General features: G+C 36.0%; 1 protein-coding gene and 1 long non-coding RNA gene across 3 annotated transcripts in view; one reads left to right on the top strand and one right to left on the bottom strand.

The window, feature by feature from the left end:
* The window catches only part of LOC124444168 (MMS19 nucleotide excision repair protein homolog), an 88,648-nt gene extending 71,525 nt beyond the window's left edge, over positions 1-17,123 (top strand). For both annotated transcript variants that reach the window (XM_046994748.1, XM_046994747.1), the window contains 34 exons: positions 83-168; positions 648-722; positions 1,413-1,482; positions 1,704-1,765; positions 1,840-1,903; positions 2,267-2,328; positions 2,433-2,519; positions 3,278-3,352; positions 3,440-3,517; positions 4,417-4,446; positions 4,523-4,579; positions 4,651-4,699; positions 4,789-4,872; positions 5,787-5,857; positions 5,963-6,035; positions 7,051-7,196; positions 8,049-8,110; positions 8,224-8,324; positions 8,411-8,569; positions 8,665-8,730; positions 9,620-9,712; positions 9,794-9,875; positions 10,266-10,368; positions 11,111-11,182; positions 11,249-11,375; positions 11,922-12,031; positions 12,749-12,805; positions 12,891-13,004; positions 13,080-13,152; positions 13,660-13,742; positions 14,122-14,289; positions 15,418-15,477; positions 16,005-16,105; positions 16,801-17,123. In XM_046994748.1, the coding sequence (XP_046850704.1) occupies positions 1,446-1,482; positions 1,704-1,765; positions 1,840-1,903; positions 2,267-2,328; positions 2,433-2,519; positions 3,278-3,352; positions 3,440-3,517; positions 4,417-4,446; positions 4,523-4,579; positions 4,651-4,699; positions 4,789-4,872; positions 5,787-5,857; positions 5,963-6,035; positions 7,051-7,196; positions 8,049-8,110; positions 8,224-8,324; positions 8,411-8,569; positions 8,665-8,730; positions 9,620-9,712; positions 9,794-9,875; positions 10,266-10,368; positions 11,111-11,182; positions 11,249-11,375; positions 11,922-12,031; positions 12,749-12,805; positions 12,891-13,004; positions 13,080-13,152; positions 13,660-13,742; positions 14,122-14,289; positions 15,418-15,477; positions 16,005-16,105; positions 16,801-16,825 (2,631 nt within the window). In that variant the 5' untranslated portion in view covers positions 83-168; positions 648-722; positions 1,413-1,445 and the 3' untranslated portion in view covers positions 16,826-17,123. The remainder of the gene's footprint in view (positions 1-82; positions 169-647; positions 723-1,412; positions 1,483-1,703; positions 1,766-1,839; positions 1,904-2,266; positions 2,329-2,432; positions 2,520-3,277; positions 3,353-3,439; positions 3,518-4,416; positions 4,447-4,522; positions 4,580-4,650; positions 4,700-4,788; positions 4,873-5,786; positions 5,858-5,962; positions 6,036-7,050; positions 7,197-8,048; positions 8,111-8,223; positions 8,325-8,410; positions 8,570-8,664; positions 8,731-9,619; positions 9,713-9,793; positions 9,876-10,265; positions 10,369-11,110; positions 11,183-11,248; positions 11,376-11,921; positions 12,032-12,748; positions 12,806-12,890; positions 13,005-13,079; positions 13,153-13,659; positions 13,743-14,121; positions 14,290-15,417; positions 15,478-16,004; positions 16,106-16,800) is intronic.
* Positions 17,124-17,746: 623 nt separating this feature from the next.
* On the bottom strand, positions 17,747-22,526 carry LOC124444060. Its single transcript, XR_006947812.1, has 3 exons — positions 22,363-22,526; positions 18,845-18,924; positions 17,747-18,167 (listed from the first exon to the last, which is right to left on the bottom strand). It is a non-coding gene; the product is annotated as an uncharacterized LOC124444060 (long non-coding RNA).
* Between the last annotated feature and the right edge of the window lie 3,050 nt (positions 22,527-25,576).

The raw sequence follows: 25,576 nt of genomic DNA, 5'->3' as shown, positions 1-25,576 counted from the left end.
GATTGCTGCAGGTTACAGGGAGTTTATCTGTTTGTAAAATACTTCTTCCAAAATCACAACTGTTATTACACTTTATTATTAGTTACTGTTTTGGTGGATTTTTTTTGTGATCGTCTGAAGGATCATTTCTATGTGGTTCCTCACGTCTTTTCTGGTTTACTGGCTTTGGTATGTTTTTATTGTATCGGTGTGAAGCTGAATATTTAAACCAGATCATGCATTTTTGTTATCTTATTGCAATGCATTTTATTGCCTTTACATTTCATGTGGCACATTTAATTCTTACTGCGGGCTGCAGATTGTAACATTTAAAAGCAAGCAATGTGAGTATAAAAAGCCTGTTATCAAGGCTATAATGTTTCCATGTAAAGTAATATGAGCTGGTAACCAAGAAAAAAAGGTTTTTTTGACAAAATTGCAGTTTCTTTGTGAATTTTTTTTCTTTTGCGTTTTTCATCAGTCATTGTTTGCAACTTTCTCTGCGCTTGTAACATTACGATTTTTTGTGTTATGATAATTGTGGGATGCAGCGCAGTACTTTAGGATTAATTATTACTTTATATAGTACTTCGGGATTGATACGCTGATAACATCCGATTTCTCATTTCTGCCTTTACCAAACATTATTCATGTATGTTTACAATTAGGTAAGCTATCAGGCGATTCAAGAGGGATTAGCTCTTAGGATAGTTCAAGCAATTTTCAAAGAGATTCACGTACAGGTAACAATGTGTGTATTAGCTACGACTGCAAAATACAAACTTAGTAAAACACAAAATAATTGACGCACTCTGTAAAACACAAGATAATTGACACACTCTGTAAAAAGTAGGAATTTTGTTCTAAACGTTTCGACTAGTACTATACATGTATTCATCAGTAGAATATGAAGGCTTTTTCAAAAATTACTATGATGGAATAAGATCGTTATTGCCATTTGTTTATTTTTAAAAAGCCTGCAAATTCTAGCTACTGAAGAACGATGACATTTACCATTTACCATGGACCCAGGATATTTATCCATGAAAGGGAGCGCCATTTGGAGTTATACAGCAGTACAACGCCTTCGCTGATTGGTCCATAGCTGAGTTTATATCAACCAGTGCAAACCGATCTTACAGCTTAACCATAGTAGCTCAATCAATTCAATCAATTAAGGCAATTTGCAAATCATTCATGAATGCATGTTATTTGTTTTCAATTTGTTTTTGTTGCATAATTGTTATTATATAAAAAAACAAAAGATGTTTTTCGTGCATTTCTTAAATGTAGCAATGCCATAACATTTTCACTAACAACGTATCAAATTATTCTAGCTTATGTTATTTGTTCCTGTGTTTTATCATAATGTATTTTTTCAAATAAAACTCATGTTCTGTGATTTGAAACTTGTTTTTCTGTGAATTTTTTAGTCATTATTACAGGCAGATCGATATAACGTTTTCATGTTATTCACTGTACTACTTGAAAAGAAAATGTCTGGTAAATAAAATGAATAAAATTTCTGTATTTTATCGCGCCATCATGTTTTTAAATCTTATTAACATGCAAACTCCTTCGATTTGTGCAATGACCCAGTTCATCCAGTCGTTTGTCAACTCAATAAACCTTTGTTTTGGCTTTTCTATTATGTTCGATTTTAATTATTTTCATCCAAGTTTGGTTTATCTTGGTTTTGAGATTCGTTCGTGTTAATTTTCTAGAGCTCCAAACACTTGGAACGGATTTTGTTTTTGGTTATATTCAAGCCATGGACGGAGAGAAGGTCTAATTTATCGCAATTTCGTTGTTTTTATGAACGCTTTCATTATTTTAACGACTATGTCCCGTCAATTTCAGGATCCAAGAAACTTACTGGTTTGTTTCGAGCTTGTTCAAATCATCGTAAAGAGATTTCCTATTGGTATGAAAAAGACGAATGTGAGCGTACTCCAAACCTTAAGTGCGGGCTATTGTATTCCTTAGCGGTTTGCTAATTTGTCTTTTTTCATGAGAGCTATGTCCGTCTCATGATTACTACATTTGAAGCACATTCAGGCATTCTAAGAAAAATATGGTGGCTCGTAGAGCTTTCTTGGGCATCATTCCCATAGTTGTCCCTCAATCGACTGTTGGAATACACGCTATAAGAATGAAAGCCATTAGACAGTCACAATTTTGGCTTAGCAAATAAATGAAGTTGACATTACGTGGTTCAAATAATGTGGTGTACACCGCTTTAATTTGCTGCAAAATCATGCGAACTTACTGAGAACGTTTCTTTTAGACCATTTGGCCGAAGATTTGTTCGAAGTGACATCTTGCTATTTCCCTATTGATTTTACTCCAGTGAGTTCTTCTCGATATTTCCCCAAGATATCTATAAAATAATCGTACTTCTACTATCATTATACGGCTACTTTAGTTTGAATTGACTTGCATTAACTGTTTAGCCTCCCAATGATCCCCATTCCATAACAAGAGAGCAGCTTATTTTAGCGCTTCGAAAATGTCTGGCGTCCACATCCATATTTGCACCTGTAAGTACATTTTAACCAATCCATCTTTAATATTGCTTATCCACGATATTATCGTGGAGTGTGGAAAGTAGCCTCACTCCTGAAAGTAATCGCCTCAGTGAACTATAATATCAACTGGAACGCTTACCACGCCGCCATCTTTGAAGCCAATACTCATGCTAGTTTTTCTGAAGGGTTTTTGTGCGTTTTTAGAAGTTCTGTGATATTATTTTAACAAATTAACGACGATATACATTAAAGTAAAGTAGAACAAATGGCCATGATAAGTTTTACCTCACGAGATTTGGTAATATGTCTAAAAACGCAGACAAAAAGGCATCATGGGTGGCTTCAAGAAGGCCCGAGTATTGGAGTTAGCGTTCCAGTTAATATTACACTTCACTGAACTGCTCCGTCGAAAGACACTGCTCTCTCGAAAGTAACCGCGCTCTTTATCTATATCACATTTAAACTTCATTATCCAAATAAAACGTTCATCATGTACATTTGTGTCAACTACCACAACATTACCCAACTTTGAATACATTGAAAAATACCGTTTTTAAAGCGTAGATTAATAGTCAACCATCGGAGTTAAGTGATGCCGAAAATAACAACTCTAAATTAAGCGCCCCCTTCCTGAAAGCGGCCGACCTTTGAGGCTATTAATTCTTGAAAGTTGCCTGCGGGTGGTTACTTTCGAGACTTTACGGTATTTCCTATTCTCGAAGCGATATTTTCGCTTTGACTCTTCATTCATTTTTTCTTATTCCTTTTAGTTTTGCGTTCCGTTGCTGATTGAAAAGATATCCTCCGATGTGATTTATGCCAAGAAAGATGCTTTGTTGACCCTAGTACGTATTTTCATCCGACGTTATCTTAAATGTTATTGAAAGTTGAAAAATCTGAGTTTCGAAATGTGACTACTTTCTCATTCTAAGGCATCGTGTGCAAATGTTTACGATGCGCGGTTCATTAGCGAGCAGGTGCCATCTTTGTGGAATCATATAAAACAAGAGGTATTTTGTAATGTTAAAACTATATGTGCTAGCATTTAATAAGAGATTGTTGCATTTATGTTCGAGGGGTAAACAAGAATCGAAATAATCAATCTCCTGTTGTTAGAATAATTACTAAAGTTCCCAGATTCTTGCGACTCGAACCAATTTACAAAATGTGCTTGAATTCAATTTTTTTAAAGTTTTTGTAAACATGTCATCGCGCTACTCTCTTTCAAAAGTGTAGCTGAAATTGTATCTTAACCATTTAATGCACGAAAAAATAAATCATGTCTTAAAGGGTTAATGTTAGAAAGTTCGAAGTAACCTACCATCTTGGAAGCTTTCAAGTTTTATGGAAAAACACCATTTGCTTTCGATTTGCTATGGGAAAAGTTGTTTTGCTTTCATGTTGATGATGTTTTTAATGATTTCTTACTTAAGTTGTGTTTTGTGTGCAATTCAAGGTCTTCCACGTCTTCGAATTTTTTAAAAGATGAGCTTGAAAGTCATTGAAAAGTGCTCAAATTTCATTCTTATAGCTTTGTACGAACCCTGATTTACACAGTGCTTTGAAACGAAGCAAACGTATTCAAAAAACACTTTTTATTCGAGGCGTGAACATTGTCGGTCAAATCATGTATTGTCTTCACGTTAAACTTGAAGATATGTGTGTTCCTGCGCTTTTTGAAGGCAACGATATTGAAGCAGAGTCCTCATCTGTTAAATTCTGTGAAAGGTGGCTCGCATGAATCGAAAAACAAAAAAATATTCATCCATGTTGGTTGAAATTGCAATTGTCAACGCCAAATTGCAAAATTCTGTGTTAAATTCAACCAACATGGCTGCTTGTGACGTGATAAACAAGCCTTGTATCGTTCGAGTTATAGCGTTGCTCTCTTTTTCTGTTGATTATGTAGATATTCATGGCAGCCGAACAGTCCGTCGAGGTTTGAGTATGAATTTCTTTTTTAACCTGCCTGCAATATAAAGCTGTTATCTAACATTTTTCTGTTTTTTAATTAGGCAGCTTGCTTGGAGGCGATTCGGAGTATTATGCGAAATATAGCTTTGGCCGAAGAGGTACCGTTGTGTTTCTTGTGATGAAAAACATAATTTTTTACTCATTAACATGCTAAATATTACTTTTTAAGCTAAATCATGGTGGCACTTTGAACAACATTTTAACGAAGATGCTTTCTGGTTCGTATTTTTGTTACATGTGGTTTAGAGTGCGTCGCGAACATATCGAAAATTGAAAAATTGTCTCAGAGTTTTTTTTTTCAACTTAGATATTAAAGGAAATTTTTTGAAGCAGGATCAAAAGATACTCAAAACTTCAGCGAGTATACTTCAGAATGCGTCGATGGCCTCAGGTGAGCAGTTTAAAGATTACGCTTGTGTGTAGCTACAAAATGTTGACTTTCTTCTCGTTTTCCTCGTATTTCCTCGTATTTCCTCGTAAGGGCCCGTAAAGGCTGTATCGAAAAACATCGATAAAAACTTAGATATCGAAAGCTTAAAATTCGAAAAGTAAGTTGTTCGGAAAAGTGAAAAGTCTTCAACCCCCCTTTTTCAGTGTAAAGAATTTTCAAACCTAACTTGCCACGTATTTCCTCAATGAAAACCCTGCGGTTCATTGCTTTCTGCTGCTTTTAAGGTGAATAATTAGGTGGGATTGTGGTTGATAAAGGGGATCTTTGTAAATTTTTACGCAACGCGACGCATGTTTACTCAATCTAGCATCTAGCACGTGTATATTAATTTGTTGAAAAAACGAAAGTGGATTTTATATGGTCCTACGTTGGGTCAATAATAGAGCAAAATAATTCTTATAACGTCAGATTCGTCACCGAAATTCAACATACTCCTTGCTCATCCATCTGCTGATGCTATCCTCCACACAACATCTTTGTGCAACTTTTCTCGTTTGTCTTTTTTGAATACAAAAAATGTTTTTGTCTCAATAGAATCTGCACATGCTGTCAAACAAACTGTCATTTTAAACATTTCGTGGTTCGTTTTCATGTTAAGTCTACGAGCTCCATGTTTCTTCGCAATAGTGCATGTGCTTTTCTGTGCTTGAAAATCTTTCTAAATTTTAAGCGAATAAACACTTGAATAAACGAATAAAATTCGTATTTTGTTGTGAAAATTGTATGCAAATGGCTTTGGCATGGCTGAGAACTAGTTCTTTATTTTGTTGGGTTTTTTCGTCATTGAATGCAAAATAAGTTAGTCTTTTCCATCAGCAATTGTCGTTGCTAGCACTTTCTCTCTTTTTATCAAGATGTGATTTGCGGGAAAGTTTTGGATGAAGTTATTCCAATTTTTCTGGAGCAGTTTGAAATGGTCAAACAGGTTTGATTTATCATCCAATCGTATGGCTTGGAAAAGTTCTCGTTTGCATAAGACCTCCTTTGTCGAGACCAAATCTAACTTGCTTTTGTCTTATTGTTTTTGAAGGTCAGCCATCAAAAGTCCATCTTGGATGCGATGCTTGGTTTCCTACAAGTCGCTAAAGAATTTGAAGGAAAAGGTACTCTGCTCAACTTTACTCTACTTTACTCTACTCTGCTCTACTCTGCTCTACTTTACTCTACTTTACTCTGCTCTACTCTGCTCTACTTTACTCTGCTCTACTCTGCTCTACTTTACTCTGCTCTACTTTACTATACTTTACTCTGCTTTACTTTACTCTCTTGATTTTACTGCTCTTGATCTATTTTCTTTTTTTTTTGATTTATCTCTTTTGATTTGTTTCTTTATTTATTTCTATTTTATTTCTCTATACTTTTCTTTCTATTTCTTTACTTTGTATACTTTTCCTTTCTTTTCTACTCTACTCTACTATTTCTATTCTATTACTCCACTCCACTCCACTCCACTCTACTCTACTATTTGGTTTGTCCTATTTGTTGTATGGCTCATACGTCATCGTACTGTATGTTGACGAAATAGCCATAGAGAGTAAAATTAAACAGACAACGAATACGGCGAATAGTTTACTCCCCACTTGACTCTAAGAGTGACTGCCGTCAAGATTGTCGAAACGTCAGTAAACAATAACACCAACAATCCTCGAGACCCACGAACATGGACGATCTACATCTACAAACATTTAACGATACTCCAGGGCTCAAACCATTTATTAGTTTGATCATTATCTTACGGGTTTCTGGAAAAAAACTTATAGCTGCGGAATTGAAGAGCCTGCATGGTTGTTCCTTTTCAAAAACTCAACAAATTTGTCCATACGTTTGTTTATAACATGTATCTTCTATAGTGGTAAAAATTTGCAATGACGCATTTTGTTGACATGCGTTTAACCGAACTACGAATCTCAGTATTTGGTCATTACAAGGCAATTCAATACAAAAGTAGACATCGTCCCTGTGATCTTGAGATTCATTGATTGAATATAACACAGTTGAAAGAAGCCTTGCAGCTTAACCAACCAAAAGCATAAATACAACTGCAGCTGTAGCTTGTGGTTTTACCTGATTTTCTCCATTGATACGCCTGCTAGCGTTTCTGTATGGTTTTGTTTGCAGATTCTTTGAATTGTCTGATGAAATTCAAAGAAAATCTTCTCGGATTGTTCTTCTCGTTGCTCGTCAACCAAAATCCTCTTCATCGTAGCTCCGGAATAGCCGGCCTTGTTGCCATGACAGCCAGTGGAATTCTGGTGGAAGATGAGGTATTGGAAATTAAATTGTACAATTTAAGTAATATATAGGCATTTTGACCTTCCACCATGTCAATTGCACTTTTCAAGGCAACTTGTAAAGTTTTTTTTCGAACATTATTTGTGCTGTATGAATAGAGATTATTATTGGTGTTTCAGTTTGCGGACCATTGTATTTGTGTTTTAGGTTATCGCCATTTTTAGTTCATTACTACTTGTTGTTTGGTTGTCATTTAGCCATCATTTTTATGGTGTTTTTTTGCATAATATTTGTATGCCATTTTTTGACCATTGCTTTGTGAGTCTTAATTACTTATCTCAATTCTAAAATACAACGTGTCCTCCACCCTTCCAAAAAAAAAACGGAACATGTACAAATAATTATGCATGCATTAAAATGAAATTTGCATAAGATTATTAATCGGCGATGGCTGTTTGTACGGCCTGTTTAGATTTAGTCGTACGCTTGTCGAAGCTCGTTGCAACTTATGGAAAATACGATCATAACTCAGTTAATGTCGCTTTGCCTTTCCAAAGGTTTTGCGTATTAATTTTAAGATGAAAATCAGTGTATGACAATACTTTTAACTTGTTTTACTTTAACTAATACTGTACAAACCGTGCTGAATTCCACAGGCGCAGAACTGTCAAGTTCATTGAACAGTTTTGAATGCTAGTTGCATTATTGTGCATAATAAATTTAGCGATTGCATAATTACTTTATGTGAGTTCCGTTTTTTTCGGGACGTCATGTATAATCGTACTATGTTCAACAAAAGGTTCAACGCATTCGAACATCAGAAACCAAAAAATGTCTGTAAATCGTTTCTTTCTTATTCTTGTTTCATTTTTCTTGCTCTTCAGTTGGTATCGTTCCTCGGTCATTTGCTCGCGATAATGCTTCAAGATGACGAGAAAATCGTGAGGTTTGTCAATGGCTCATGTCGCTGGAGTTGTGGATTAATTTGTGCTCAACAATTTCCGATTTATTTTAAAAAGTGCACTTGGATTTTGACCTGCGTCGTTCGTGTATTTTAAGGCATGAAACTAAACTAGCATTGGCTTATCTTTCTTCCCGATATTCTTTCTTGGTTCGTCGTCACGTCATAGGAAACCTTGTGGATAGACTTTCTGCGATAGGTACTTTGTCCATTTATGAATGGCGACATCTATGCGTTTGATCACGTGACCTATATTTTCTATAATGACTATTTGTTTCGATACAGACGATTTGCCGATCCCGAATGGAATGAACAAAGTCCCCATAAGCTCCTGTGTCACCCACGAAGACCTTATAGACACTTTGACCATATTTTGTACCGAACAAGAAAATATTGAATGTATTTTACCCTGTTTGGTTGACAATCTTACAAAGTTGTGTAAAGGTTTGTTTACTTTGTGAAGAATGTTATTTTCTTGTTTTTTAATCGTTAGTATTACATAATGCATCGTTGTCATAGCGTGTCTGTATAATTTTTAGATGAAAACTCCGTTCATGAAACAAGCATCGGCCGGCTAATTGATTGTTTGATTGGAATTCTTGAAGGTGACGATGTTGCTATGATTTTAAATGCTTGCAAAAACCAAATTTAGTTAAAAATGTATGCTTAGTTCTATAAGTTGGGTCAATCGAGCGTATGTAGCCCCACCTGTTTTGCTTACGGCCTTCGACACATAGATATCAACATCTAGTATCATTCCGAGGTATAACGTTGCTCAAAATTTCTTTGCGTTACTAACTTTTATGTTTAAGTCATTGTTGGTGGTTTTGAGAAAACAAGAAAAGAGGCAATATAACTTTAGAAAAGCCAAACTTTTTATTGAGCATTTATTGAGTCGTTTTTTTATTGATACACCAGTGGACACTGGTGTATTCTGCACGGGCAGTAAATACAAAGCACACCAGAGGTCAAAATAGTAGTTTTAGGCAAGAATCCCAAAATTGAAAAAATATGACTTAGGCGAAAAAGTTATAGGAACGTGATGATTTAGTAACCAAGCGGGCTTTCCAAAAAAAAACCGACCATGGTGACTGGTTTCTCAATACAGCTTTCGAATTGAAAGATAAAATAAGTTGATTGAAAACTACTTGTCAACAGTTTGTCTGTTAAAATGATTTCTTCGAAGCAATTACTTTGCCCACTAATTCGTACCAAAGAGAACGTGAATTGCAAAAATACCTCGGCAAATATGCGATGCTTTCCGATCATGGCCGAAACATTGTCGAAGCATTTAGCATTGCATTAGCAAATAATTTTCACTCGAATAATGCAAGACCCTAATTTTCAACTAAACTACCTACATCTTTTAAAATTACATGTGAGACGTTTCTCCAGTGACCTGTGATTGTACAAGAAAAAAATTTTTTGTTCATTTATTGTATGTGATTTTGCCTGCCAATTTTGAAACAATGCTTTCGAAATTTTGTGTTTTAGATTCTCTAAAGAAATCATTCAACGTTCTTGATTATTACAAAGACGTTGTCTTCCTTCGCGTGTTAAAACTTGCCGTCACAAATTCACTGGCAAGTATGTTCATATAGTGATCGTCGTTTTGGCGAATGCTGATTATATTTTCTTGAACCTCCTTTGGTATTTTTTCTTCATAAGATGAGGAATTCGTTTTCGCTTCGACAGTACTTGAAACATTTTCCAAATTGCTGCGGATAATTTCGTCTAAGTTGCCTGAGCGGTGAGTTTTATTGCGTGTTTTGAATTTTGTATATTACATAAGTTCAAGATTGGAGTTCAACGGAACTGATCAAAGAATTGCACAAAAATGTAAGAATACTCTTCATGAGGAAGGTTTCCTGTGATTGAAGATTGCAGTGACTCTCTTAATAAAGTAAATGGTTTGAACCCGGTTATGTCAATCCATGTTTGTGGATGTAGATCGTCCAGGTTAGTAGAGTCCTGAGAGAGAAGGACACTTTGTGTTGATGTTGACTAAGGTTCTCGAAACGTCAGTCAACATCAATAACAACAGTCCTTCTCAGGACTCTACTAACCTGGACGATCTACATCCACAAACATGTGACTCTCTTATTATCACTCAAGTAATTGAAGCTATATCTTGTTGTAGTTGCTGTAATGACATCATCTCCATCGTGTTTGAAGTTTTGGTAGATGCAAAATTTGATAAAATCGACGAAGCATTTGATCATGATATGTTGAACATGTTGGATGTAAGATCGCAACGTCAATGTATTTTCTGTGTTTGATTTCCGCAAAATTTTATGTGAAAACAATTGAAAAAAATTGCAGCCAATCTGAATGTATGCGAAAACAAATTCAACCAATCTGCCTTGCGTTTGAGTATTCAAAAATATGACGAATCACAAGATAAGTGGGTTTTGCAAAATATTTGCCACAAACCCTAAAAACATTCACGTTTTTCAAATGCATAGAAATACATTTGAATGCTAAAAAACTGCAAAAATATCATAAAATTATTCGTTAATTACGAGATGTAGTTGTTTTTCGTGTTTTGCTATGTATTTATGAGATATTTACAGTTTTGTGAATGTATTGTGTTAACGGTCGGTAATTTTATGTTGAGAGTTGCCAACCTTGTTAAAATATTAGACTGTTCAGACTATGCAAACGTGGAAGTCGCGCGAGATAGCCTGCGTGATAAACATTGCATATGAATCAAGAATATATTTACTATTTAAATTGATTGCATATAAAGCCTAAACAGTAAAACAGATTTCTGGGCCGCCTATGTTTGCACTTGCTAAATGCAAACCTCGGAGACGTTTGCGGAAACTCTGGAGAAGATGTTAACCCTCGTTTTCCATTGATTTGATCTCGAGTTCTTCCAAAGGTCTCCTTTGTTTCCACAAGCCTGTGCAAACACAGTAAACATCTTTTATTTCCCTAAATAGGAATAGCTTCATGTATTCAGTTCTACTACTCGTTGTTTAGACATCGTCGCCGTGGCAACGCACACAATTAGTCATTCTGTTAAAATCCGTATTATGCAACGTTCCCAAAAAGGTAAATATTATCCAATACGGCGTCTTGTATTTAATTTTCATGAGGAAAATGCTCATTTTCTAATAGATCATGCATCCTCGTACTCCAGAGTTGTATTCACGCTTGCTTAACGTAACTGTGGAATGTCGTCATCGACTAACTAATGTTGAAGCTTCGAAATGCTTGGCTGGTCTAATCAACAGAATACAAGATGGTAAGGATCATATGAAATGACGTATTAAAAACTCGTGCTCTGATTGGTCGATGCCCGTGCTTGGATCAGGGCATGTGAGAATTTCGAAAATGTCTGAAAACAAAGACGATTTCTCGCCTAAATTATTTTAGGAATGCATTTCTGGCGGAATAAATGCGAACGTAGATCAACATTGGTATTTAGCTTTCGAAATTTCGCTTATAAAGCTTACAACGCTATGCTCTTCTATGTTTTTTTTTATAAAAACAATTACTAAATGGTTTCAAGTGTTTAGATAACCTGATCCAAACACTTGGGAATGTTTTATGTAGTCCTCTACTTCTTAAGAGGATTTTAAAAATTTTCTTTCTGTTTTTATATCGGCAATTTTACACAAGAACTCCTCTTTTATATAAACATCTTACTGCGTATGATGTGATCTAGTCTGAGTATTTGATAAACTTTTAAAATACCATTACAATTCCAACCGTCATATTTCATAATGGGAGCGGATGCGTGGGCTTCGTAGCTTTCCGATGCTCTTCACGGCAAGCGGGTTTTATGTAGAGAATGAAGTCGACGTGGAAGTAGGAAAGTGTCTTGAAAAGCTGGATCCGTTGTTGGAAAAAGATCGCACTGAAGACGAAAAGTGGAGAGCAACCATTTCTCTCATATGGGTAAGCAATTTTAGGGATCATGGCAAGGTTAAATGAATACCCGCCCCCGCCCCTCCCGCTAATCATTACCCCTGGCGACGTTCTGATAAAAAATAGAATTTATTATTATCGCCCCGTTACTAACTTTTATGCCAAGTCATTTTTGGATAAGAGAAAAGAATTAATATATAATTTTATAAGTCAGTTCTGGATGCAGCAGGGATTTTTTAGGGGGGGGTGTTCTTGGCTTAGTAATCAGCTAAAGTTCAGCGGTCAGAAAGCAATTATTTATTAACGTACTCACTATAAAAGGTGGATACTAGTTCCCGTTTTGGTCAACAAAATAGACATTATCGACGCCTTTTTATTAAAAAAATAAATCAGTCAATAAACTAAAATGATACAGTCATTGAAGCTTTTTCCGTTAAAAGAAGGATGGGTTTTAATTTTATTTTTCCAATTTGCATCCCTCTATGCGCCCCTGTTGACCCTTGCCTACACGGATGAGCACCACTGTGCACCTCTTTATTTATCCACTTCTGTTAAAAACAGTCATAGTATTTATTGAGCATCATATATTGAATATTTATTGAGTCGTTTTTGATTGGTCAATTGACTTCGGTAATAAATACAGAACAGACCGCTGGACAAAATAGTGGTTTTAGGCTAAAATCCCCAAATTGAGAAACTATGACTTAGGAAAGAGTTAGTAACGTGACGATATGATCTCATTCATAGATTTCTAAAGCGTTGCTGATACGAGGTCATAATCTGGGGCTGAAACTCGTTGATAAGGTATGTTTTGATGAAGTTATGTTGGATAAGAACTTCCAGATCAGTATACAACGTTTTTTGTGCAATCATTATTCTTTTATCGCAGTTGCTTAAGTTATTCGACGATCAAGTCATTGGTCAATGCGCTGCGGATGGTTTTTACGTCGTCATGTTGGATTCTGATGACGTAATGGTCAATGCGTCGTATGCAAATATGAAGGTCCGGACTCATATACAAAGCGTCATCCAATCTTTAACCGTTATTTGATCTTTTTTTTTCGTTATTTCATATCAGCTCATGTACAAGCAGAGAATATTTGTTCAAGTTTCGCCCCTGCTTACTAATTTATTTCATTCAAGTAGAAAAGGTAAATAGCAGAAACACTCTCTTGTTGGTAAAGATGCACGTGCTCAACACGTGAGGAACTTGAATGTCCTCGAATGTCCGTGAATTTAAATTGAAAAATTCAAGGCATTGAAAGCACTTGAATTTATTTAGACGTGCTTGAATGTGTTTGCGTTCATATTTTTTCATCGAGTTATTTTTAACATGTCATTTGACTACTTTCTACTCAAAAGTGCAGTTGAAATTGTATCTTAACCCTTTATTGCTCAAAAAAGTAACTCGAGTCCTAAAGGTCTAATGTCAGAACTTTACAATAACTAACCGATCAACGTGATATATTTTTCAAGTTATATGTCACCGCACCATTATCTCTCGATTCTTTCGAAACGTTTTTTAGTTTTTGTATTTTTTGGTAAAGTCTTATCGCTTTTTACTTTGTGTGCAATTCATTTGCTCTGTGTGCTCAAACTTCGTTACTTTGGCATTGTACGAACCTTGGCTCAAGTTGTCGTATTTGATTGATTTTTAGAAACGAAGCATCTCTATCTATGTGCTCTTTCTCACATCATGAACGGGCTTCCAAAACAGGTGTTACTCAGCGAAATACCAACGGTATGTTGATATCACCGTCACATTGTTGATGGCGATGTATTGTTTTTTCGGCACATGCGTGTGGTTAATTGGAGTGTTCAACTTCGAATTTTCCTCACAAACCCCATTCAAGGGAAACCTTCGCGATGGTTGGTACCCGTTTACCCACAGCTTTTATGTAACTCGGCCTGACGTAATTGTTGCCGAGGGCGAATCTAGAACGCTGATTGGTAGGTGAATATTCGTATATTATGAATATCCAATTAGCTTTCTAGTTTCGCCCTGTTAACTGCCTTGCTGCATGCGCAATGAAGGGCGACATTCTCTGCTTTTAGCTTCTGTCCTTGATGTCTTTGACGCTTGTGTAGCTATGTCATGTGACGTCATTTACATTCTGTAGTTATTTCCATTACTGGTTCAATCGTTGTCATGTGACGAAAGCAGCATCCAATTGTCCACTCTGAAGACTTTTTATTCCCTGACGCACGAGCTGCCCACAGTTTTATCGCAGTATGTGACGTCACTCGTACCGAGGTACTTACACTTGGCGAGGAATGCACCATCCTTGGTAAGATGTCTTTATATAGAATTCGTCTCACGGTAAGGCTCTGCGCGCTTGTGTTTACTTTCCATGTCTGATACAGAGATACATTCTGACTAACCATTTGTAAAATAACGTCTTTCTTAAGGCCCGTTCACACGATCCGATTCAGTTGGATCCGATTCAGTGGGATCTTAAAAACGGAACGTGTGAACACATATAAAGTAAGCCTCCCATAGTCGGATCCGTCAATCTAAAAAATCAGATGAAAGTAGAGCTTGCTCTATTTTCATCCGACAAGATCAAAGGAAGCCGACTAGTCAAATTACATAGAATTGAAAAACACTGAGAAACAAGAACAAAAATACGAAAAACTTATCGATAAATGTACTGGATAACACAAATCGCTGTTCAAATGACTATAGATATCCAAACGAACATAAGTATCAACAAAATTATCGGACCGTCTGAACAAGCAACTAAGAGTCGTAACCGAAACAATTGGATAGTGTGAAAGGCTTTTAGCTATACTTCAAGTTCCCCTTTCAGCAAAAATTTTCATTGGCGACATTAAATCTGGTGTGATTTCTAACACATCGGTGTAAAAGTTCATGATTTGGTCTTATCGTTCCATTTTAATGCTTGCTGAAAGTTGGCATTTTGATGGACATTGTCTGTCGTTTGGAACGTTTTACATTTGTGACGTCATTCAAGGGACTCGTCAGTGCAATATATATACATACCATCTACCTAGGTCAGAATTTGCATAGACTGGCATTTATGCTACGACGAACAAGATCCGTTGAAAGGCAACTTTAGAACGCCATAAAAGGCGATTCGAAAACTGTATTTACTGATGCGTAAGAAATTAGTCCTTGTTTTAATAACGGCAATAAAATATTTTGCTAAGTCTCGTTGCTTCTTTTCCATTTCTTGGCCTATTTTACTTTGATCTTCCAGTTTTGGGGATAGACGTAGACAAATTGCAGCACCAACAACCTATTATGTCGCCATTTTTAGGTGCCCCAAGAATGGCCATATATCTGACTAAGCGCGCAAAGCATTACCACGAGACTCGTTCTTTAACTCAGTTATGATCCTATATATACCCCGCTCATCTTGTTACATGTACACGTTATTTTTTGGTTTTTTTAGCAAATGCGTTCTATGTCTTTAAAATGTCTCGGTGTTTTGACTGTCCTACCTTATCACGAAGTAAGTTGACACATTTACACATTCTTCTTATTCATAAGCAACCACGCTAAGAAATTATCTGGTTGACGTGACCAATGTCTCGTTTTATACCATTGAAGTAAATATTGTCCTGGAAGGTTACCTTATTTATAAAAACATGCTTATACTTGCTTGAAGCTAAATTCACCCCCAGACACGCGTATCTGGGGCTTAAATCCCGCTTTCTAGCTTATCGTCGTAAATGAAGTTTTTTGGGGGCTGCGCGCGGAAAGATTGGGACCTGTTGAATTGTTGGCTTCAAATTTTTGCGTGAGGTAGCCGTCCAGTTACATTAAGTTCAATGTTTTACGCTGAAAGAATGACGTTTTCCTTACGAATATCGTGTATTTTTACATTTTTTTGGAACACGCAATCGGCTCTTGGAAATACTTTTCCTGTGCAGCGGTTGCTTTGTTCGATCAGAGTAGCATTGTTTAATTTAGTTATTTATAATTTATGACGACTTTTCGTTTTTCTAAAGTTTGTTTTTTGCCATTTTATTGCACAAGTTGTATCCGTACAAAAACCAAATTATCAAGTCGTTATCAAAATGTTTGGACGATCCCAAAAGATTGGTGAGGAAAGAGGCAGTGCTGTGTAGAAATGAATGGTAGGATCTTATTTCCTTTGCTTGTCCACTCTGGGAATCGATTAGTCATTTCCTGTCGCACCTGTCTCATATTGCTTGTGATTGTAACACTTTCCTTTTTGTTAAAGAATCGTTGTCAACCACAATGCAACGCGCGTTCCAACGATCTTCACGGCCATTTCTTGGATGAATAAATAGACAAACGTTGTTTCAGTTTGTACTCCGTGGATATTCCATGCATCTTTTGTGAATGTATAAAAATTTGTGCCGTTTTTGGATGAAAAAGTGTATTTTCAGTAGCTTGCTCGTGATATTTTTCATAAGCGTATCTGTTTGGATGGGCAAATAACTATTCAAAACTGTGTGTGATGGAGCGCGCGTTGCATTGTGGTTGATAACGATTCTTTAAGCTGGTACTTGAATCTTCGGCGAAACCGGGAGTGTTCATATATTCAGCTCTGCCCGACTTACTTTTTTTTAAATCACAATCGCATTCATAACAACTCAGTTATGTGGAGCTGAATGCATGAAAATTCAGCCGTCCCATTCTAATTAACGTTCTAGTTTCGCCCCGGCGGCTGACTTGAACGTGTAATCTTAGTTGGAGAATCAACGAACCTTGTTTACAGCTGTTCGTCCTGCGGTCATTTAATGAAATAATTCATGCAGAGAAAATGAGGTTTTCGTAAAATGTTGTTTTCGCTTTTGGTTTGCAGGTTTTTGCTCGGCACTAATGACTGATTGTTCATGCAGACGTCAGACGGAAGAAAATCATTCCAGGTGCCCCCCCCCCGTTCTTGCCCTCAATAAAACCTATACACTCCTATAGTAAAGGCGTTCCATATTTGCGTCGAATTGGATGAGTACCTCACAGCATTGGGATCTGCTGGATGCAGGAGCACTATGCTTCACTTCAATGGGAAAGATAAAATGCTAAAATTAAGGGAAATCTCGACAAATCACAATGAACGAAGAATGGGGAACTTTTTTAGAGTTGTGTAATTTGTTGAATTGAAATATATTACATCGAATTCATTGACATTTTGTATCTTTCGCGTGTGCTCCCCGCGTTTAGCCCACGTGACGAACAAATTAACGTAAACTAGCCACGATGAAATAAACATGACTCCCTCGGCAAATTTTACTAGCAAACGGAGGAATTGCAAATTGGCAGCCATCTTTAATTTTTAACTTCCTGTAATCGATACAATAAAACAATATTATTTGTCCAATCTCGCCGAAGCTCGCTCTTGCGAGGGGTTAGTGGCTATATACAGCCAATATCTCGGCAACTGAGCCAGTACGCTTTCTCTTACGAACGCAAAGTAAATATTGATAGTAAATTTATAGCAAAGCATGATCATAGATAGGCGAGATGTCTCGCCAACGTGCTCATATGAACAGGCCCTTAGTTTCACGTGCAGTTAGGAAGAAAAATAGTGGCTCCGCGCTTGCCCCAGACCCATTTTCCCAACTCATAATTTATATTGTAACTCAATAATCCTGACTGATGACATGACAGAAACATGATCGAACTTCGACATAACGGTAAGTCTCGTTCAATCTTATTAAATAAAAGGTCGACCGAGCCACGGAAACTCATAAGTTGAAAAATTCACACTGTTGCTCGACCCACTTTTGCTATTACCCGTATTTGCGCGGTTTGGTTGTGTTATTTTATAATATTGAATATTACTAATGGTATTAGTTAACTACATTCATCATGAAAGTGTTTTTGTAAAACTTTGGAGATTGTTCCTGAAAACTATGCTTTGCAGTAGGCCGATTCGAAGCCATCAGCATGACGCCAGTCGGGTAAATCCAATCCACCCCATCCAGTCCATCCAAAGCAATAGCACAAAGGGTCAACAAAAGAAGAGAAAGCGTAGCATTTGTCAAACACGATTGTCTCATCGTCCTTGTCCTTCTCTGCTACAGATTGTCAAACATTCATTGTAGCAAGTTTTATCGTACAACGGAACTACTGTTGAAATACTAGGTGAAGAAGCGACCTTGGTACCCACGTTCACAACTTTCCTGTAAGCCAATTTACTACAAGGAATCATAACGGTTAAGGTGTGACCTAAAGAAAGCAATAACAGTCTGTGTTAAGACAAAAATGCGAATTGCGAATTAATTTTCACGCGAATTTTGAATTTATTTCATTCTATAACATGATTGTCTTCGTGATGTTTTTTTGAAATATTCTCATCAATCATCGTGCATGGTTGAAATTGTCAATTCATTTGCTATCAGGCTTAATTACAAGAGCATTTTGAAATGCCTAGAAAATTGATGAGATGAACCCTTTGTTGCATGAATTTTTTCGCGGATCAAGGCCCATCGCGTTCGTTGGTTGCTGCCCTGGAGCAACACCATGCAGCAAAGGGTTAATGAAGCAAAACTCGCATCTAGTCGATTACAGCCCTCGCCAGCTAACTGCCCGTAAGTTGTCGTGCATGTTATGCGTTGGGGTATATTTAAACTGTCTTCAGAAATAATCGACAAAAATAGCCGAAGTATAGTTGTTCAAACAAATGACTGATCCGAGGTGTTTTGAAGCTCGAAAGGATCGAGGTGAATTTCTCCTAAAAGAATGTTATCACGATAACAGGCTATTAAAACGTTTCACGGATATCAGGTTTTACCGTTGAATATATATCAAAGTCTTTGATTCAAAGATGCAAACCCGAAGCCAGGAATCATTAGCGGTAAGATGTTGATTAATAAATAAGCTGTATATATGTCTTTTGGAATCACCTTTGCACGCGAAAAGGGCCATCACCACAAAGAGAAGCAAAAAAGTCTTCATCATGTTCACCAAGACGTGCCGAATTCTTCTATAAGTAAAGGACAGTTGACTCATTATTTATTAATGAAATGCAATGTTATATACGTTTAAGAAAAAAATTTTATTGCACAACCCAAGCAGGGATGTTTTCCAGCACTTTAAATAGTCTTCGACTGTTTGACGGTAGAAGACTGATTTTTTGGTGGGATGGGGTACTTACTATGTGGTACTAACATATTTATCAGCACAAGTTTCTATTGCACAGATATACACATGAATAACCCTCATTCTTTGTCTATGATTAAATTTTCGCTTGTATTAGTATCATGCCCTCACATGAGATGCATGGAGCCCAGCAGCTGACCATATTTTGCTTTCTTTAGTTACGAGTTTCAGCTTAAACGACAAATGCGATTATGCGAGGAAGAAACTATGGTCCTTTTTAAATTCTTAAGTTCACCATGCTTTAAATGAAGTATTCGCTGAATGTATGTATGATGTATACATGTTTTCTAATATATCCGTGGCGTTTGCATGATGAAATTATTTGTGGGGTTGTGGATAAGCATGGAGGATGATTGAGTTTGAATAATCAATTGAACAGTGAGTAGTTGCCAGTGGTAGAAAACGAGCAAGAATTTTCAAAATCAATAAGTATTTCATGTGTATGAAAATGGTACTTAGAATTGTCAATTAATGCCAATTTCGTTCTTCACAATGAGATCTACGTTCTTTCTTCTCAGTACAGCAGTACTCATGCCAGTTTGTAGAAAAGTGCTTGAAAATACTTTTCATTAACCATGCATCAAAGACTGCATTCCGGTTTTCATTGCGTCGACACGTGCAAACTCACACACTAAACTATTTGGATTGGCCGTTTCTGCGTCACATAGTGCATGGTTGATCTCGCAGACATGCTAAATTGTCTAAAACACATAAATTGTCCAACACACATAAATTGTCCAACACACATAAATTGTCCAACACACATAAATTGTCCAACACACATAAATTGTCCAACACACATAAATTGTCCAACACACATAAATTGTCCAACACACATAAATTGTCCAACACACATAAATTGTCCGACAGACATAAATTGTCCGACAGACATAAATTGTCCGACAGACATAAACTGTCCAACACATATAAATTGTCCAACAGATATAAATTATCCAACACACATAAATTGTCCAACACACATAAATTATCCAACACACATAAACTGTCCAACACACATAAATTGTCCGACAGACATAAATTGTCCGACAGACATAAATTGTCCAACACACATAAATTGTCCAACACATATAAATTGTCCGACAGACATAAACTGTCCAACACACATAAATTGTCCGACACACATAAATTATCCAACACACATAAATTGTCCAACACACATAAATTGTCCAACACATATAAATTATCCAACACACATAAATTGTCCGACACATAAATTATCCAACACACATAAATTATCCAACACACATAAATTGTCCAACACACATAAATTGTCCAACACATATAAATTATTCAACACACATAAATTGTCCGACAGACATAAATTGTCCAACACACATAAACTGTCCAACACACATAAATTGTCCGACAGACATAAATTGTCCGACAGACATAAATTGTCCAGCACACATAAATTGTCCGACAGACATAAATTGTCCAGCACACATAAATTGTCCAACACACATAAATTGTCCAACACATAAATTGTCCAACAAACATAAATTGTCCAACACACATAAATTATCCAACACACATAAATTATCCAACACACATAAATTGTCCAACACACATAAATTGTCCAACACATATAAATTATTCAACACACATAAATTGTCCGACAGACATAAATTGTCCAACACACATAAACTGTCCAACACATAAATTGTCCGACAGACATAAATTGTCCGACAGACATAAATTGTCCAGCAGACATAAATTGTCCGACAGACATAAATTGTCCAACACACATAAACTGTCCAACACACATAAATTGTCCAACACATATAAATTATCCAACACACATAAATTGTCCGACACACATAAATTATCCAACACACATAAATTATCCAACACATAAATTGTCCAACACACATAAATTGTCCAACACATATAAATTATTCAACACACATAAATTGTCCGACAGACATAAATTGTCCAACACAAATAAACTGTCCAACACACATAAATTGTCCGACAGACATAAATTGTCCGACAGACATAAATTGTCCAGCACACATAAATTGTCCGACAGACATAAATTGTCCAGCACACATAAATTGTCCAACACACATAAATTGTCCAACAAGCATAAATTGTCCAACACACATAAATTATCCAACACACATAAATTATCCAACACACATAAATTGTCCAACACACATAAATTGTCCAACACATATAAATTATTCAACACACATAAATTGTCCGACAGACATAAATTGTCCAACACACATAAACTGTCCAACACACATAAATTGTCCGACAGACATAAATTGTCCGACAGACATAAATTGTCCAGCAGACATAAATTGTCCGACAGACATAAATTGTCCAACACACATAAACTGTCCAACACACATAAATTGTCCGACAGACATAAATTGTCTGACAGACATAAATTGTCCAGCACACATAAATTGTCCGACAGACATAAATTGTCCGACAGACATAAATTGTCCAACACACATAAATTGTCCAACACACATAAATTGTCCAACACACATAAATTGTCCAACACACATAAATTGTCCGACAGACATAAATTGTCCGACAGACATAAATTGTCCAGCACACATAAATTGTCCGACAGACATAAATTGTCCAACACACATAAACTGTCCAACACACATAAATTGTCCGACAGACATAAATTGTCCGACAGACATAAAATGTCTAACACATATAAATTGTCCGACAGACATAAATTGTCCAACACACATAAATTGTCCAGCACACATAAATTGTCCGACAGACATAAATTGTCCGACAGACATAAATTGTCCAGCGCACATAAATTGTCCGACAGACATAAATTGTCCAACACACATAAATTGTCCAACACACATAAATTGTCCGACATACATAAATTGTCCAACACACATAAATTGTCCGACAGACATAAATTGTCCAACACACATAAATTGTCCAACACACATAAATTGTCCAACACACATAAACTGTCCAACAAGCAGCAATTTACATGATGAAGGGCGACATTATATTGCTCTTCTAAAAAGATCATTTTCTCCATGTTTTGAGACCTTTATTATATACCAGATTGTATCAAATATATGATACATAGTGTGATAGGATTGTTAAGCATGCAGCGGCAACGAATAAATATTTCCAACGAATAATTTTGAAAATTTAACATGTAGCAAAAGCAATGAATCAATGCAAACTAGAATTGAAACAGATTGATGTATTAAGCTCATTTTAACTGCAATAGTAAAAGTCACTGTACCTCTCACCCTGAAACTTCCTTTTCAAAAGCTTCTAGCTTCCAAGTGCAATGTCAGAGCAGTTTGGATATATTCTCAAAGATTGTCTTCTTTTATAATAGCACTTAACGGTGGAATTAAAAGTTTTTATGAAAGCTGATGTACAGCACGCAGGTACTGGTGATGATTTCCGTTTGGTGACTAACAAACAGCCAATTAATATCTTACACAAATAGAACAATATTATCAGTTATATTGGATTTACAACAGAGAGTTGTTGTCGGTAATCACCGAAAATATAAACAAAGTTAGCTAAAGTCATTTATATCTGCTTAGACAGGAAGCCAGTCGAAAGATGAAAGAAATATTTATGTTGTATCACGACAGTAAATCGCGTCAAAAGTTCAAGAATTGAACTTTCGTGTTGGTATTTCGACTAATTTGCAAATGTTTAAGCAAGAGCGACAAATAGAGCGTAACTTTGGGCGTGGCCTTCACAATGACCTTACAACATAAATATTTCAAGTTTAATGGTGGCCAGTCGCAGTTAAAAAACTTATCTAGGCTTAAAACCGGCTTTGCTTTTCGGTAAAAAAAAAGTAAAGTTCAGATTAACTGCGCTTCCATTTTTATGCATGCACTGGAATGTACTCTTTGTAGCCAAAGACGATCTGAAAAATGTTTGCTATGACCACTAAAATGTTACCATCACAAACATCGGGAACTAAATACATACTTAATGCCTATTTGTATCATGTAAGTATCATAAAATAACGAATTGCATCTAATCACATCTACATCACACCGTACTGGCATGTTAAGCATTCATGGGTAAGTAAAGAGGCCGGTTTCATTTCCGTGTGGGCAGGAAAAACCATCGCCTCATCGGTTCTCCGCACAAACAAGCGTGCGCTGAATTGAATAAGTATGATTTATTGTCATTGATAGTGTCGGTTGTGAAAACTGAATGGACTATCTGAACGAAGTTGATTTTAGATCACATTCATGCCCAGACTCTATTTATAGAGTTTCGTTGGAAAAGGTTTGAAGCTAGATTCTCTTTTAGGAATTAGAATGGAAAGTTTCGAGGTGTAATTTGTCCTCCATGCATCATGGCGTTGGCAAAGAGAAAATTTGCCGTCGCCAATCAGTCGCCAATTCATGCATCGCGTGTGTTCTAATACGACGCATGCGTGTTTGTTAGAACTTTTCAAGTAATAGCTTTTCATGCGTGCAAACCCTGTGGTGCACAACACGACGAGGAAAGATCTCTCGTGCCTGAAATTATCAAACATGTTAGAAAAGATTTCTTTGCAGTCTTGTGTTGACAAATTTCAAATCAGCTAATACCAATTTAATAAGTGCATAGCGAATCTTAGTAAGGCTTAAATGTGTTTTCTATAAATGTTGAGTTTACATACATTTTGTTTTTTTGTTTGATATAAAAAATACAAAGACACATCACGTATCTATATATTTCGTAATGTTTGAGATGATGGAGGCTATAGAAACGTAACTTAATTTTAGTTGCATTATTCGAAACTATCTAACAAAACGTCATTAGCAAGACTTTGCGTGATCTACCTTGGTTTAGAGGGAAAAAACAATTCTTTTTGCCTGCCGTCTGTGGAGACATTTCCTCTTGATTGTTCAGTGCTGTTGTAGACATTCGGTGTTTGAGCAGAACACAGACCTATCAATATCGAACCAACAATGTAATTAAATTGGTATTAAATTACTATGAAATACGTCCATAGGCGAGGGAATTAAAGAGGTATAAGCTGAAAGTTCTATCTTTTTGGCCAGATCCATTAGAAAGACAATAACTCAACTCCACGCTTTATCCTTTGTTTGTTTTTATGCATCATTATTACGTACGACAAATAAATTTTGGTTTAGAAGATGACAAGTGTGTAAACCTCTCAGCATTCTTTGAAAGGACATAGAAAACAAAATAATCAAAAAGTATACGCCGATGAAAAATAAGCTAAAAAAAGAAGCAACCAAGTAGCTACTACATCAACGACGTTTTGCAAACGGTGGCAAACCTCTCAGACATGCACATTTAACGACGTCGACATTGAACAAATCACAATTTGGTGCATAATAATTTCAATGGTATCATTGTTATTCATTAATAAATAAAATATTTAATTTTATGCCATACCATAGCTTTTCATTTCACATTTTAAAAATTTCTTCCGCCAAAATTACATGGAAAAGTATTTTTCAAACTCTAAATGCTCAAAAATGAAAATAAATGCATGAAGATTTGTAACAATGCATGCAACTATAAAAATAGGTACGCGCGCATGCGTCTTGATAGGCTGTCGTATACGGTTATAAGATGAAGTAGCCAAATGAACATAGTTCCAATAATATTACATATTTTTCTGTTTACACTAAACTTCTCCGAAATGTAAAGTATGCGTTTTGCGCTTAATAATCAATGAAATGGCCCGATAACTGTCCAAACCTTTCTAATTTGTCTAGATTTTAGTCACGTGACTGTGGTCATGTGGGAAAGACCGAAAGAGAAATCCTCGAGATTTCTTACCAGTTATTTTATTATCATTATCACTAAAACCATTTTGCGATAAATACTAGCTTTATCGTCAACAACTTTTTTTCAAAACAGTTTTCTGTCATGCTTGAGATGTTGTTCACTCAACAGATTAATAAATACTCTTTGACTTGTATAATACAAGTCAGAAGTGTATTGATTTGCATGTGAATGCCACTCGTATCTCTATTATCGGGCGAAAAGTTCGTGCTGTTATTTGTTACTTTTTTCCTACAATGCTTTAGAAGATTATTTTCTGATTCTGCAGGTGTTGATTGTGTTGGAAATGATTAGTTTTTAACAGCGAAAGCTTGACACATTGCAACTTATTGATTGTCTTTTATCAATCAAACTCACTATCAGAGAAGTGATCAGAATGAACCAAGAAATTCTAAACAATACGTAGTACTTAACTCGACTGAATACAGAATAACGATCGCACGAAGGAGATATAATTCATATTTTTGATCGTCTTTGAAGCCTCAAGCCTGCATTTGAATATTTTGACTTTTTTGTAATAGCTTATAAATAATATATGTTACAAGTTAACTTATAATTACTTTTGTTCGTAGAACTCAATGCTTATAATCACTCGTATGCATTTCATAATTTATTGGCGATTCTACGATATTTATGTACAGCGGTTACAGCTATTTCGAGACGAGCTTTGTATA

Source organism: Xenia sp. Carnegie-2017, unplaced genomic scaffold (assembly GCF_021976095.1).
Source record: "Xenia sp. Carnegie-2017 unplaced genomic scaffold, XeniaSp_v1 HiC_scaffold_21, whole genome shotgun sequence".
NCBI lineage: Eukaryota > Metazoa > Cnidaria > Anthozoa > Malacalcyonacea > Xeniidae > Xenia > Xenia sp. Carnegie-2017.
The sequence above is the reverse complement of the archived record's forward strand: the minus strand, read 5'-3'. Positions and strand labels throughout refer to the sequence as shown.